Source organism: Acomys russatus, chromosome 19, assembly GCF_903995435.1.
Source record: "Acomys russatus chromosome 19, mAcoRus1.1, whole genome shotgun sequence".
Lineage (NCBI taxonomy): Eukaryota > Metazoa > Chordata > Mammalia > Rodentia > Muridae > Acomys > Acomys russatus.
Genome location: NC_067155.1, coordinates 3,081,540 through 3,097,716, shown reverse-complemented (window position 1 = coordinate 3,097,716; position 16,177 = coordinate 3,081,540). Strand labels below are relative to the sequence as shown.

At 46.5% G+C, this 16,177-nt stretch overlaps 1 protein-coding gene across 1 annotated transcript in view; it reads right to left on the bottom strand.

The window, feature by feature from the left end:
• The window catches only part of Dpy19l3 (dpy-19 like C-mannosyltransferase 3), a 68,848-nt gene that overhangs the window by 17,978 nt on the left and 34,693 nt on the right, over positions 1 to 16,177 (bottom strand). Inside the window, exons 8-12 of the mRNA XM_051162184.1 lie at positions 15,612 to 15,746; positions 8,904 to 9,035; positions 5,912 to 6,013; positions 1,688 to 1,761; positions 1,407 to 1,565 (exon numbers count right to left, since the gene is read on the bottom strand). Of these exons, the coding sequence (XP_051018141.1) occupies positions 1,407 to 1,565; positions 1,688 to 1,761; positions 5,912 to 6,013; positions 8,904 to 9,035; positions 15,612 to 15,746 (602 nt within the window). The remainder of the gene's footprint in view (positions 1 to 1,406; positions 1,566 to 1,687; positions 1,762 to 5,911; positions 6,014 to 8,903; positions 9,036 to 15,611; positions 15,747 to 16,177) is intronic.

Below are 16,177 nucleotides of genomic sequence, written 5' to 3'. Positions count from 1 at the left end.
TATTAAAAAAAATTTTTTTTATGTGTCTGTGTGTGAGTCCCTGAGGAGGCCAGATGAGGCCACCAGGTCCCCTGGGACTGCATCGCAGGAGGTTGGGAGCCACGCAACCACAGGTGCTGAGAATCCAACTCAGAACTTCTGGAAGACCAGGCGGCACTCTTAACCACTGAGCCATCTCTGCTTTAGCCTCAGTAATCGTAAGGCTGAAGGGGCCTTGGCTTCCGCTAACCACAGCTTCCGTGCCAGGAAATCACAGGTCACCAGCATTTTAAGCGCCTACGCAGAAAAGCTGTTTCTCTGAGACTCCCACCATGCTCTCATGAGTGACAGTGGCTTTGGCTTTTTAATTTTCTTTCACTGAAACACAGATCATAAATGCAAAACCCACAAGTTTGATGGCAAGTATTCTACAAGTCTGCCCAAACCCGCTCCGTGCTCCCTGACACTTCCTTCTGTGGGTGGGAGACACGGGCAATGAGTTCATAGGCGCTTCAGTAAATACTCACAACCACGGGCCACGCAAACCTTGTGAGCTTTCCAATGACGGCCAAGGGGACTAATGAACAATAATTAGCTCTTTATTTTTTTGGTACTGGGAATTGAACCTAGGGCCTCAGGCATGCCAGACAAGTAATGTACCATCAGGCTAATGCCCCGCCCTTATTTTCCCTTGCTATTTTGAAACAGAGTCTAAGTTGCCCACAATGGCCCTGAACTCAGCATAGGGTGGCCTTGAACTTGTAATCCTCCTGCCTTGGCCTGAGTGGCTGGGCATATAGGTCTGTTGTGTTGCCATGTTCAAAAGTCCTCACTTGAGAACTGTGTGATGGAGTTACGAATAAAAGACACACAGACACCAACACACACACACACACAACAACCAGCGCTCCCCACCCCCCGTTTTCAGTTATTTCATTATTTTGTACTGTGCCACATTGTAACCCTGACTGCAAGCAGGACCCGGGCTGCATGTGCCTCATCTAGGAGAAAGAAAAAAGCCACGTTCAAACCAACCCAGACTTGTGCATCAACAACACGTGGGTGATACTAACACCTACAAAAGGGTCTTGGAAAGAGACTCTATTTTCTACACTTGGTGTGGTTTTCACACTGTTACACAGCAGCCTCACAGCAGGCCTTCCTATCAGACAGGAAGGGAGACCGAAATACTGACAGGTCCCCTGACTCACCAGAGATGGGCTCTCCCGCGCATGCTGGCTCGGACAGAAAGCCAGCCCACCCTGCACTGAGTCCACCTTAAACTGGATGCATTCTGTTTCCAGATGAGCAGTGAGCGCTTATGCTCTGGGCCTGTATTTTCATCCGCCCTCCCTGCCTCCCTCGCTGCCTCCCTCATCTCCCACCCAGAACAGCTCCATTATAGCAGGAGCGTTAAAACGTCCTACCTGAGATTATGAAAGGCAACAGCTGACGCTGTGATCACCGTCACCAACAGGACAAACATGTACGCGTAAAACAGCAGCGTCTCGGAGAGCCTTTGGAATGTGTTGAGGGGCAGGAGGCCGAAGGCTTCTTCACACAGATAGAGATTTGCATCGAAATCCCTGGGAAAAAGAGGCAGGGCAAGCCAGTTACACCCGGGACAGGCCGGCAAGGCAACTGCAGGGCAGAGCGGAAGTCCCCATGGGCATGGAAGGACAGGCCCACGGTCTCACGCCAGTCATACCTTGTTGCTCCAAAGCCAAATTTGGCCTTCAGAAATTTAAAGATGTGTTCGTCTGACTTCAGGTTAAGGATTTTCTATTAGGAAGAGAGAAAAGGAAATGAGTTCTCTGTGCCCTGGGTGTGGCTCCCTGACAGCCTGTGACGGGCACAGCTCAACAGAAGCACAGGGCTCAGTCACGGCCAGCTCCCGAACGCACACCTCTGCCTCATCCCCCGCCGCCTTTAAAGGGTGACTCTCTATTCAAACATCTGCAAGACCTCAGCATGCAAAGTGGATAGAAGAAAGGCGGCCTTTTCGGTTTTATATCAGAAGATCAACAAGGGAATGTGAAATCTCAAGCAGGTACACAGCCAGTGTGGCTGTCGGGTTCTGGTTTTGAGGACACAAGTGACATCGGCACACAAACAACTCTGGACAGAAGGAACCCTAAAGTGCAGATGCCCCCAACTCCAGTGCTTATCATTAGTGATGATACTTTTAATTTCTATACGTTTAGCTTTTATTTATGGAGTATAAAACATTCACATAATATACACAGTGGGAGCTGGAGAGATGGCTCAAGTGGCGAAGAGTCTAGACTGCTCTTGCAGAGGGCTTGACCTGGGGTCTTGGCAACCAAGTAGGGCAACTCCTGTGTGTAACTATGAGTCCAGGGGACCTACTGCCCTCTTCTGGCCTCCATGGGCACTGCAGCCATTGTACAAACCCATCCACAGGCACACACATATGCATCGTTAAAAATAGTAAAAATAAAATCTTAAAACAAAGATGGAAAAATAGTATCAGATGAAAAAGCACAGGAAAAAAAAAATATAAGATAAAACCAGAGTTAAGATTAGAAAACAAAATATACTCATTAGCAATGAGGAAAAAGTGAGGCTTGTGCCTTCAGGCAGCAAATGTGTAAACGCTCCAGGCAAGCCCAGCATGTACAAGGTCTTTCACAGACTGCTGTAGCTCTCTGCTGATCAACGGCTCTCTACTGGTTCAAAGAGCAGATCAGCGAGTCTGTCAAGTGGGACACACAAGCTGGCAAGCGAGCCCAGTCAAGCCTTGCTGCTACCACAGGAACTGGCTCAGAGAATCCTTCAGACAGTTCAATCATCTATGTGTTGTTTACATATAAACACATTCTTCCGTACTCTTTTTTGGGGGATGGGGGACCATGCGAGGTATTGGACTTACGGCCTTGCACACCCTGAGCAAGCAGCTCCCTATCCCACTGCAGAGCACAGAGCCTTGAACTCAGGAACCCTCTGCCTCAGTCTCCTACCTGCTGGGATTACAGGAATGCACTATGACTGTGCTTGGCTTTCTATAGACGTGAAACCAACTCTATATTACTTACAATATCAAATAAATTCTATATAAGTGGCTGTTACACTGTACTATTTAGGAAACATGATAAAAGTCTATACATGTTCAGCATAGATACATTTTCAGATTGTATGTGTGTGTGTGTGTGTGCGTGTGCGCGTGCATGAAGGCAGATGTTAATGTCAGGTGTCTTCCTCTGTCTTAGAACTTGAAGCAGGGCCTCTCTATGAACCTGGAACTCTCTGACTCTGGTAGGCTGGCCGGTGAGTTCCAGGAACATAGCTGTCTGCCTCTTGGGTGCTGGGATTACAGACACATGGCACCAAGCCTAGCCTTTCACAAGGGACCGGGGATCTCTGTGCTTGGATAGCAAGCACTTTACAGACTGAGCCATCTCTCTAGCCTCTTTTCTGAATAAATTTGAGTCCTCCAAACTAGGAAACTGTGGGTCTGAAATGGAGTTTAAGAACATGGTGGCAGCTGGATGCGGTGGCACACATCTGTAATCCCAGCACCCTGGGAGGCAGGGCCATGTAGGTAGCCGTGAGGTCAAGGCCAGCCTGGTCTACACAGTGAAACATTGTCTCAACCTCCGCCCCCCCCCACAAAAAAAAACCAAACCAAACAAACAAACAAACAAAAAAAACAAAACAAAAAAACATGGTAACATGTTCACTGTGGTTTGGTGACTGAAAGATTTTTTTTCTTGACAGTCAACAAGCGAAAGGAAAAGATGGCCATTCTCCTCTGGAGGGGAGGGAAGATGTTTTTACAAAGGCCTCTTATGCTAGACCAGCCTTCAGGAAGAGGGGAGTCGGGGTGCGGAAGCTTCTGATGAAATCCTGCAGCTTGAGACTGGGGAGATGGCTCAGCAGTTAACACCACCATTTATAATGGAAGTTTTGGTTTCTTTAAAAACTCAGTGATGTTATGCAAACATGTTGTTTTTTTGTTTTTGTTTTTTCGAGACAGGGTTTCTCTGTGTAGCCTTGACTGTCCTGGATTCACTTTGTAGACCAGGCTGGCCTCAAACTCACAGAGATCTGCCTGCCTCTGCCTCCCGAGTGCTGGGATTAAAGGCGTGCGCCACCACGCCCGGCTGTGTAAACATGTTTTTGTTTTAATCCCAAGTGTGGGATTTCAGTTTGCCTTTTGGTTTGTCTACAGCTGATAACTGCGTTGTGCTGGGGTGTGGCCTTTGCCAGCCAGAGTCAGTTGAATCCTAAGGACTCTGAGGGGCATAAAAACGAGAGCCTAAAGAGGGAACGGGCGGAGACTGAGAGAGGACTGCCCGCTGCGTTTGCTGCTTACCTGGGCTACTGGGTATTCTGAGGACTGAGGTTGGTTTTGTCCCCCAAACCAGCTTTTTTCTTTCTAACCCTCTTTCTCTCCTACTTAGGTTTGGGCTGAGCTCCAGATCACGTCGATCACAATCTTACAAGGTGGAAGGTGGAGGCAGGCAGGCTCCTGTCAGCTCCAGGCCAGCCCACTCTGCGCAGTGACCAGGCTAGTTAGTGTGTGTGATTCTACAGTTATTTTTAATTCATTTTTTTTTTTCTGGTGGTAATGGAACTGAGGGCTCCGTGGACTCTGAGTTTATGCCCTACCTATGATGACATCCCAGCCTACAATTGTTCATTTTAACTTAGCAAAATTAGACTCACATCTTCTTAAAAAAATAAAAAATAAAAATAAACAAATAAACTCACTTTGTGGGGCATGGAAGTGCACATGTATAATTCTATCACATAGGTGGGTGAGGGAGTGGGGTATGTAGCTCAAGGTGAGCTAGGGTATACACACCCTGTCTCAAAAATCTCCCAAATAAGACAAATAGGAAATGGTTATTTACTGCTTATGGAGATGGCTTCAAATGTGCCAAACAAGCCACTGGACAAAATGTCCTCGTTTCTGCTACAGACAAAATTCTGCCTAAAAAGGGGCAGGCTTGGATGCAGGCGGAGTCGACAGCCAAACTCCGCCAAGACAGGGTAAGCAAGTCCTCAACAGCTCCTGCCTCACAAATATGTCTGTCAGATATATTGGGCCAGAAGGCTGAAGAAGATGCTCCAAAGTTATAGAGAGTTTTGGGTGACTGTTCAGGTAGAAAACTGTCTCTGTCATCTCATTTGTGAAGCTACTAACCGGCACTCCCTGTAAACTCAGGCAATCAATTTTATTCCTTCTCAAGTCTCTGATGAAGTTGAAGACCAGATAGCTCCGTTTTACAATGAAACTTAGTTGTTTAGGGGTTGAGATGTTTTTAGGTCTAGATAGACGTTTTAAGTTGATAGAGATGAGCTATGATAGATACTGATTTACATTCAGAATTTTAGACTCACCAAGGTAAAAAAGATGTTTTCTTCAAGGCCAAATACAAATAGTTAAAACACTATGACTGTAACATTTATATAATTCCTGTTTCGTGGTTCCTTTGCTGTACGTAGTGTACTGTATTTATATGTAATAATATAAATGTATAAAAAAAATGGAAATAAAAAAAGAAAATGGTTATTTAAAAAAAAAATACCATAGTGCTAATAGGAAATAGTTAATGTTTTTAAAGTTGAACCTTAACTGTTGAGTTCAAGGAAGGACACTGTGCTGGCTAGTTTTAGAAAGAAGCCTTAATTGAGGAAGATGTCTTTATAAGACCAGGCTACGGATAATCCCGAAGGGCGTTTTCTTTCTTCTTTGTTTTCTTTCTTTATTTTTCTTTCCTTTTTAGAAGGGTTTCTATGTGTATCCCTGACTGGTCTGTAGGCCAGGCTGACTACGAACTCACAGAGATCTGAGGCATGTGCCACCACCGCCCAGCGGCATTTTCTTTTTTGGTTTGGTTTTTTGGTTATCTCCAATACCATAAATACATTCCAAAAACGGATCGAACCTCACATATTAACTTACCTTAATAATGTTGTTGAGAAAAAGTGTCAAGCAGAACACTAGAAGTAAATGCAACAGTAGTTTCCCAATCCTAGTCAGGAAGGTCCCGGTTTTTAGGTTTTTCTAGAAATTGAAAGAAAGAATTGTTTTAATTTTTAACTAACATTTAAATAAACCTTAAGGTCACTTTAACTTCATAAGCACTTGAGATTACTTGGACATTTATACACCCAGGAAAGCATACGTGAAAAACAAAATCTACTTTATTGGGCCTCTTTTCCTTTATTTCAATAATTTTACAAGTGATGTGAAGGCCGGGGGAGGGGAGAAGAATGGTGCTTAAAGGTCTAAGCAGGGATGAGGCTGCGAAAGCTGCGGGGCGCTGGCGAGGTAAGACTAAGGACATACGGAAGCGCCTTGTGGGACCCTACTGCTAGGTAAGGTAATTAGAAATGTAGTTAAGTAAAAAAGGATTTTGAACAGAGGTCACCTGTGTGGGTGAACACGGCTGTCCCTAAACACGCAGGTTATTAAAACAACTCTGGTGTCCACACGTGGAAGACCTCCCTAACACCCTACGACAACACAAGTTCGTGGCTGCCCACTGTAACAGATGGTAAGGCCCTACTGGTGAAGACACCACATAACCGGGCCTGACTGGGACACTCCCTCTCAGAAGGCGATTTTTTTCACGGTGTAGGAAGGTGCTATGCAGCTGCCAGGCCAGGTGTCCTGCTGCTGTGACGGTGGCAGAGCTGTCATGGAGTAACCAGCTGCTTTCTGAGTAGGCTGAGTCCACTCACTGGGAGGGGATTCGTGCCTGGCTCTGTAAACTTAACCAAAAGTGTGTGGCTGGGGAGGTCATGAGTCCTGGGGGAAAAGCTCTGATTGTTGTGTGGACTGGCCACACTGTCTAGGTGTCTTCTAAATATTTACGTCTCTATCTGCAGGTCTGTGCTGCCCAACCTTGGCCAGAGAAGCTTCTCTTTGAGGTGGGAAGCGTTTGATGCAGAGACTCACAGCTGAACAAAGTACTGAGAACCATTGACTCTTGAGTGTTTAGCCTGCAATGTTCAAAGTCCTCGTATGACACCCCACCAAGGCTTGGAGAACACCGGGAGAGAGCGGGAGGGAAGACTGCAAGGGTCAGAGGGTGGAGAGTAAAACTCTGAAATGCTATCTTCAGGACATGACACGGCAAATGTACTCATGAGGCCCACAGAGGGTACGGATACCCTCAAAAGCCCTACACAAGATCAAGTCAGACAAAAAGCCCAGTACAGAAGGGCTGCTGAGGCCCACCCCTAGCGGAGCAGCTCCTGACAGCTGATGGCTGATGGGAGACAGACAGGCATCATCTGGAGGGTATGGCTCCCAGTCGGTTGCCCGTGCCACAGTGGAGGACCCCCACAGACACTTGTATGAGTTTAGCACTACTTTGATTCAGCGAGTTAATTGTTTTTAAAGATTTATTTAGTTGTGGATTTGTGTCTATAAAGCACTCTATTTGTATGTATGACAGAAAAGAGTGTCCGGTCTCATTACAGATGGCCGTGAGCCACTGTGTGGTTGCTGGGAATTGAACTCAGGACCTCTAGAGAAGCAGCCAGTGCTCTTAACCACTGAGCCATCTCTCCAGCCCTCAGCAGGTAATTTTCTAAACGAAGACCCACAGTTGGCAGGGGGACATGTTGGGGGCCCTGAGGAGAGACTGCAGAGAGAGTGTGAGTAGCTATAATCAGAATATATTACATACATGGATGGAATTCTCAGGGAATTAAGATACAAAAGAATTTTACACAATCCTATAATACCTTACAAGATGCCCCATGGCCTTTTAAGTATTTGTTTGGACTCTCTGAATTTTGATTTTTTAAAAAGATTTATTTATTTATTATTTATACAGTGGTACACATGTACACCTGCAGGCCAGAAGGGGGGCATCAGGCTATATTATAGATAGTTGTGAGCCACTATGGTGGTTGCTGGGAATTGAACTCAGGACCTTTGGAAGAGCAGTCAGTGCTCTTAACCTCTGAGCCATCTCTCCAGCCCGGACTCTGATTTTGAAAACAGCTCACTTTAATTCACTTTGATACCACCAACAGGATACGTAGAGACAGGAAAGGGTGGTGTTACCACAAACAGCAAGGAGTCTAGACCCGAAAGACCTGATGGGTGGACTGGCACTACTGAGTACATGCACAGTTTTTTTTTTTTTCTCTCTTACATTACAGCTTTACATCTATGACATGTAAAAACGTAATTAAAGTAAGCAACCTTGACTAATGCCTGAGTTAAGGTTTCGGTTGCATAAGAAACATGGCTGCTACAAGGAAAGAATGACACACGATCTGAGACAGCTTGGAATGAGTGTTTAGCATGCACTTTAACAAGAGAAGCAAATGTTAACCCCGCCGATGCTCTCTACTGGGAACTGGGTCATGTTTGCATTTGAATTCAGGATGAAAATAAGGTACAGTGAGTCACACAATCAAAAATAGACTTTATAGGGCTGGAGAGATGGCTCAGCAGTTAGCCGGTCTTTGTAGAGGACCCCAATTTGGTTCCCAGCACCCACTTTAGTGTGCCCTGCCCCCACCGGCTGTTGGTTTTTCCAGTCATGGTTTCTCTCTGTAGCCCTGGCTGTCCTGGACTCACTTTGTAGACCAGGCTGGCCTTGAACTCACAGCAATCCACCTGCCTCTGCCTCCCAAGTGCTGGGATTAAAGGTGCATGCCACCACTCCCTCAGCACCCACTTTAGGCAGCTCATAACAACATATAACTGGTCCAGGGGATCTGGTGCCCTCTTCTGGCCTCCATAGGAACTGCACTTATGTGCACATTCACAACACACACACACAAGGAGAGGGAGAGGGAGGAGGAAGGAGGGAGGGAGGGAAAGAGGATGGGGAGGGAGAGAGGGATGGAGGGAGGGAAAGGGGGAGGGGAGAGAGAGAGGACAATTAAAACAATTAAAAATAGAGCTTATAAAAATTTAAAAATCCTACCTGAAGTTTTCTTACAATTAATACTGAAAGGTTAAAACTGATGAGCAATGATCCCAGAATCATGGAGTTAAAAAACTGAAGCGTACAGACGAGGAGCAAGCAGCTTATCTGTATGCCGTATAGCCAGGTAGCCTAGGAGGAAGATACAATGAAGATTCAAGGCATGGTGACAGAAAACATGCCTAGCTCCAAGAAACACTACCTATAGAAGGACACTACACTGTATAGATTCCATTTGTTTTTCACTGTTGGTGACAGAAAAAGTTTTAAAGATTCCTGTTTAATTATGTGTGTGTATTTGTGTGCGTACTTGCCTTTATGTGGGTTTGAGCAAGTGTGCATGCAGTGCCTTCGGAGGCCAGAAGAGGGTGTCAGATCCTAATTTTCTAGACCCCCCACTTCAGGACCATGTTACGCATAACTACATTCAGTTTGTATTTATACCCACATGACAGCTCACAGCTGCCTGCAATTCCAGGTCCAGGAGACCCAACGCCCTCTTCTGGCCTCTGAGGGCACTGCATGCATGTAGTGCACATACATACGTGCAAGCAAAAACTCATACGTGGAAAAGAAATAAGTAAATCTTTTTAAAAAATGAATTGATCATTTTTAAATTCCATACTCATATAGACCTGTGTTGTGTAAAATACCAGTTTTGCTCAGCAGCAGATCTGACTCCCTCTCAGTTGTGTGCTTCTAACCTCAAAGGAAACCAATGTGCTTCAAGCACGGAGAAGTGAGGCCTGTGGGTTCCGCGCTTGCCTGGTGTCACCAGGGGCTCAGGGCATGGGATGGTAGCTGTCCTTAGGATTATGATGTGCCTTACTGTACACAGAAAAGCATGGAAGAGAATAGCAATTGGTTGAGAGAATCAAAATCCAACAGCGACTGACCGAGGCAGTGCAGGGTCAGACTGGCACCTCACACTTCATACGGATCCCACACTGCACAGTGTCATTTTCTCCATCAATGACTATTCTGTGAAAGCTAGACCTTCAAGACACTGCATAACTGCAGTAAAGACCTGATTCTCAAATGTCCTCCCACAGGCTTGGTCAGCAGCTGGCGGTACCTTAAAAACCATTTTTCCCCCCCGAGAATAACATGCATGTATACAGTAAACATGATCATGTTCAGTCCCTGCTTCCGCCCTATGTCCCCCAATATGCTCCCTCCCTAATTCAGGCCTTTGCTTGCTTTTGAAAACATTACGCCTAGTTAGTGCCGCCCATCTGTGTATGGGTGTGAGCGTCCATCGGTGCGGGAGGCCCACTAGGGCCACCTCCTCAGGAGAGAATCATTCTCCGCCCTCCTCACCATCCACCAGCGACGGAGGAGGGGTGGGGCCTTGTGCCAGCATTTCCGGTGGCTTGACCGTGTGTGGCTCTTGTGAAGGCAGCCACAGCTGACAGAGGCCGAAGAGCTGAGTCTTTGGGAGATGGGGCCCAGCAGTGGGAGCGGCCACCAGCACGAGGCCCTCAGCAGCTATGCACACACAGCTCTGGTTCTGATCCTTGCTTCTTGCCTGCTGATGCTAACAAGCAGCTGCCTCATGCTCTGGACACCACAAATGGGTCCAACCCATCCCACCACCATGCCTTCACCAGGACAGACTGAAGTTTCTCTGAAGCCATGGGACCAAATAAACATTCATCCTTAAGCTGCTCTGTTCCAGCGGTGAGAAAAGTCCCTAACATTACAGCGTCACCAACATTACAGCGTCACCAACATTACAGCGTCACCAACATTACAGCGTCACCAACATTACAGCGTCACCAACATTACAGCGTCACCAACATTACCGCGTCACCAACATTACCGCGTCACCAACATTACAGCGTCACCAACATTACAGCGTCACCAACATTACAGCGTCACCAACATTACAGCGTCACCAACATTACAGCGTCACCAACATTACAGCGTCACCAACATTACAGCGTCACCAACATTACAGCGTCACCAACATTACAGCGTCACCAACATTACAGCGTCACCAACATTACAGCGTCACCAACATTACAGCGTCACCAACATTACAGCGTCACCAACATTACAGCGTCACCAACATTACAGCGTCCCAACATTACAGCGTCACCAACATTACCGCGTCACCAACATTACCGCGTCACCAACATTACAGCGTCACCAACATTACAGCGTCACCAACATTACCGCGTCACCAACATTACCGTGTCACCAACATTACCGTGTCACTAACATTACAGCGTCACCAACATTACCGTGTCACCAACATTACCGTGTCACCAACATTACAGCGTCACTAACAACATTACAGCGTCACTAACAACATTACAGCGTCACTAACATTACAGCGTCACCAACATTACAGCGTCACCAACATTACCGCGTCACCAACATTACCGCGTCACCAACATTACCGCGTCACCAACATTACAGCGTCACCAACATTACAGCGTCACCAACATTACAGCGTCACTAACATTACAGCGTCACCAACATTACAGCGTCACTAACATTACAGCGTCACCAACATTACAGTGTCACTAACATTACAGCGTCACCAACATTACAGCGTCACTAACATTACCGTGTCACCAACATTACAGCGTCACTAACATTACCGTGTCACCAACATTACAGTGTCACTAACATTACCGTGTCACCAACATTACAGCGTCACTAACAACATTACAGCGTCACTAACATTACAGCGTCACCAACATTACCGTGTCACTAACATTACCGTGTCACCAACATTACAGCGTCACTAACATTACCGTGTCACCAACATTACAGCGTCACTAACAACATTACAGCGTCACCAACATTACAGCGTCACTAACAACATTACAGCGTCACTAACATTACAGCGTCACCAACATTACCGCGTCACTAACATTACCGTGTCACCAACATTACAGCGTCACTAACATTACCGTGTCACCAACATTACAGTGTCACTAACATTACCGTGTCACCAACATTACAGCGTCACCAACATTACAGCGTCACCAACATTACAGCGTCACCAACATTACAGCGTCACCAAACATTACAGCGTCACCAACATTACAGCGTCACCAACATTACAGCGTCACCAACATACAGCGTCACCAACATACAGCGTCACCAACATTACAGCGTCACCAACATTACAGCGTCACCAACATTACAGCGTCACCAACATTACAGCGTCACCAACATTACAGCGTCACCAACATTACAGCGTCACCAACATTACAGCGTCACCAACATTACCGCGTCACCAACATTACCGTGTCACCAACATTACCGTGTCACTAACATTACAGCGTCACCAACATTACCGTGTCACCAACATTACCGTGTCACCAACATTACAGCGTCACTAACAACATTACAGCGTCACTAACAACATTACAGCGTCACTAACAACATTACAGCGTCACCAACATTACAGCGTCACCAACATTACCGCGTCACCAACATTACCGCGTCACCAACATTACAGCGTCACCAACATTACAGCGTCACCAACATTACAGCGTCACCAACATTACAGCGTCACTAACATTACAGCGTCACCAACATTACAGCGTCACTAACATTACAGCGTCACCAACATTACAGTGTCACTAACATTACAGCGTCACCAACATTACAGCGTCACTAACATTACAGCGTCACCAACATTACAGCGTCACTAACATTACCGTGTCACCAACATTACAGTGTCACTAACATTACCGTGTCACCAACATTACAGCGTCACTAACAACATTACAGCGTCACTAACATTACAGCGTCACCAACATTACCGTGTCACTAACATTACCGTGTCACCAACATTACAGCGTCACTAACATTACCGTGTCACCAACATTACAGCGTCACTAACAACATTACAGCGTCACCAACATTACAGCGTCACTAACAACATTACAGCGTCACTAACATTACAGCGTCACCAACATTACCGCGTCACTAACATTACCGTGTCACCAACATTACAGCGTCACTAACATTACCGTGTCACCAACATTACAGTGTCACTAACATTACCGTGTCACCAACATTACAGCGTCACCAACATTACAGCGTCACCAACATTACAGCGTCACCAACATTACCGTGTCACCAACATTACAGCGTCACCAACATTACCGTGTCACCAACATTACAGCGTCACTAACATTACCGTGTCACCAACGTTACAGCGTCACTAACATTACCGTGTCACCAACATTACAGTGTCACTAACATTACAGCGTCACTAACAACATTACAGCATCACTAATATTACAGCACCACAAAGATTACACCGTCAATAATATTACGTCAGTAGCATTACAGCATCACTAACATTACAGAATCACTAATATTATGTCATTAATATTACGTCACCAATATTACAGCATCACTAATATTACGTCATTAATATTACGTCACTAACATTACAACATCACTAATATTACAATGTCACTAATATTACATTTCACCACAGGCTGCATCATGTGGCTATATCTGCTTTTCAATCTTTTAAGTTGAATTTTACATGTATGAGCTTGATCAATACGCGCCCAAGCACTCCTAACAAGTCTCTGCTCCGGCTCATGTCCTCTCCACGGAGCGCAATGCACACTGCCTACTGCGACGCTGACTCATGTAGTGCGGGGAACCAACCATAGCTGCTGAGTTCCTGCATGCAATGGCCAGGTCTCATCCTGAAGACAGCATTTCACGGCCCCCTCCCACTCCCCAGATCTTCACATCTTTCTGCCCCTCCCTCAGTGATGTTCTTGACCCTGGGGGATGGGGTTGAGACGAAGTCCCATTTAGGGCTCTGACGGGGAAGTTCCCTAGTCCGCTGACCTCCCCTGACATCAGCATGGCTGGCACAGCTAAGTGGGGGCCTGTGGGAGATGGCGAACATTCCAGACTTTCTGTTGCCGCCCTGGCATGCAGCAGGCATGCTTTAGCAGAGCGAGAACAGAAACCCAGGCACTGGCTGTCATGGTCACCTGCTGGCAGAGGTGGGCGTGGAGCTGCACGCGTTTGGAAGGTGTCGGCTGCCACCGGCTGTTAGCTTTGCATCTTGCTAAGTTTTCTCTTTTGTGCTCCTCTGCTACAGAGGCTTTTCTTGTGCGTTTCTGTCTAACTCTACTGCTATTTCTGGGGTTCTGATCTTCCTAGTGCATACTCAGTGCCACGCTTTTCCTTCTGGTCTGGAAGTTTCTAGCTGTCTTCATTGGGGTTGTATTGCTGTGGGGAGACACCATGACCACTGCAGCTCTTTAACTGGGGCTGGCTGACAGTTTTACTCCATTACTGTCAGGGTGGGAAGCGTGCTGGTGTGCAGGCAGACACGGCGATGGAGGAGCCGAGAGCTCTACATCTGCATCAGCAGGAAGAAAGAGACACTGGGCCTGGCTTGAGCTTTAGAAACCTCAAAGCCCCCCACCCCGACCCCTGCCAATGACACACTTCCTTTAACAAGGCCACACCCTATGGGCCTATAGGGACCATAGCCACCTCCCTTCTCAACTCTGTGGCCAATCACTTGCTTTGTGTACGGGCCCAGAGCTTTTCATGTGCATGCAGGAGCGTGTGGAGGGCAGAAGGTGCTGCCCGATTCTTTTGCAACCAGAGTTACAGGCATCAAACCTGGGTCCTCTGCAGCCAGTAAGCATTCGGATTTGCTGAGCCATCTCTCTGTCCCTTACCTCTCTTTTTAAAAGATTTAACTTTTTAAAAAATTAAGTCTCTAAGTATGTGTGTGAGCGTGGTTATGTACATGTGAGTCAAGTGCACCTAGTCACGCCAAACCATGATTAGAGGACAGCACACACACCAGGGGACATGACATGACTCTGTTTATTTCATATGTAGCGTTTGGCCAATGAGCAAGAAAAGACATGTTCTTTGTATTGGGAGAATGTGTCTATAAACATTTCTTATAAACTATTATGGAAGAAAATAATTGTTTAGTGGCAATGGTGGCTCATACCTGTAACCCCAGTGCTTAGAAGGCTGATGCAGAGGACTGCTGAGTGGAGAGTGGGGTCTGACTTTCACACGAACTCTGGTGCCCCATATTTGACCACATCCCCTGGATGGGGAGGCCTGGTGGCACTCAGAGGAAGGATAGCAGGCTACCAAGAAGAGACTTGATACCCTATGAGCATATACAGGGGGAGGAGGTCCCCCTCAGGAACAGTCATAGGGGAGGGAAGTAAGGGGAAAATGCGAGGGAGGGAGGGAGGAATGGGAGGATACAAGGGATGAGATAACAATTGAGATGTAATATGAATAAATTAATAAAATATAATATTTAAGAAAAATAAAAATAAATACAATAATTTTAAAAAAATGTTGAGGGGCTACAGAAACCGCTTAGCAGTTAAGAGCACTAACTACTCTTGCAGAGGACCCAAGTTCAATTCCCAGCACCCATATGATGGCTAACAAGCACCATCTGTAAGTACAATTCCAGGGGTATCCAACGCCCTCCTCTGGCCTCCGTGGGTACTGCATACACACGTGTCATACATACATATATGCAGGCAAAAGCATCCGTACACGTAAAATAAAAAAATAAGTAAAGAAATATGAAGAAAAAAAATTGTTGAGATTGTCAAGCTGGGCGTCACGTGACCACAGCCCAGTCACACAGGATCAGCGCAAAGCTTCGCCACTGTGACAGTCTCATCAGTTTCCATGCCCTCCTCGGGCGGCGCTCACCTTCATGGCTGGCAGCATGTCCAGCGAGTCCAGGATGAACAGCACCAGCGCTTGCAGCAGCATCATGAACTGATTGAATTGCCATGTCAGGCTAAAGAGAAACGTTGACACAAAAACGGCAAGAAGTGTCAGCCTCTGCGGGGGAAGAACAACCGTGGGTGACTCGCGTGTTCAGCTGTGAACCACCCTCACAGCCTAGTTTCCTCAAGAGCAGCCCGTATCCCCACAAACCAGATAAAAGTAGAGAAAGCGTGTAAACCACTGCTTTGGAAAACCTTGCATTTGTTACTTAAGCTCCGAATATCCCGAAGTGACATCACATCCGGTATGTGCATTCCACGCCAATCCAGAGGCCATAACACAGCAAACCACGTCTCAGGAGCAACGGCTTAGAAAGCCTAACAGTTCCACAGAACTGTGTTTGGGCTTCCTGTGGCTACTGGAGGGCAGATTGTAGAGAGGACATTTTTACCTTGGAAGCATGCATCCTCTTTGCAAAGGAGGAAAAAGCCCAGAGGGAGGGAGCTTAGCTAAACTTAACAATGATGAGATGGCTCAGCTGTCAA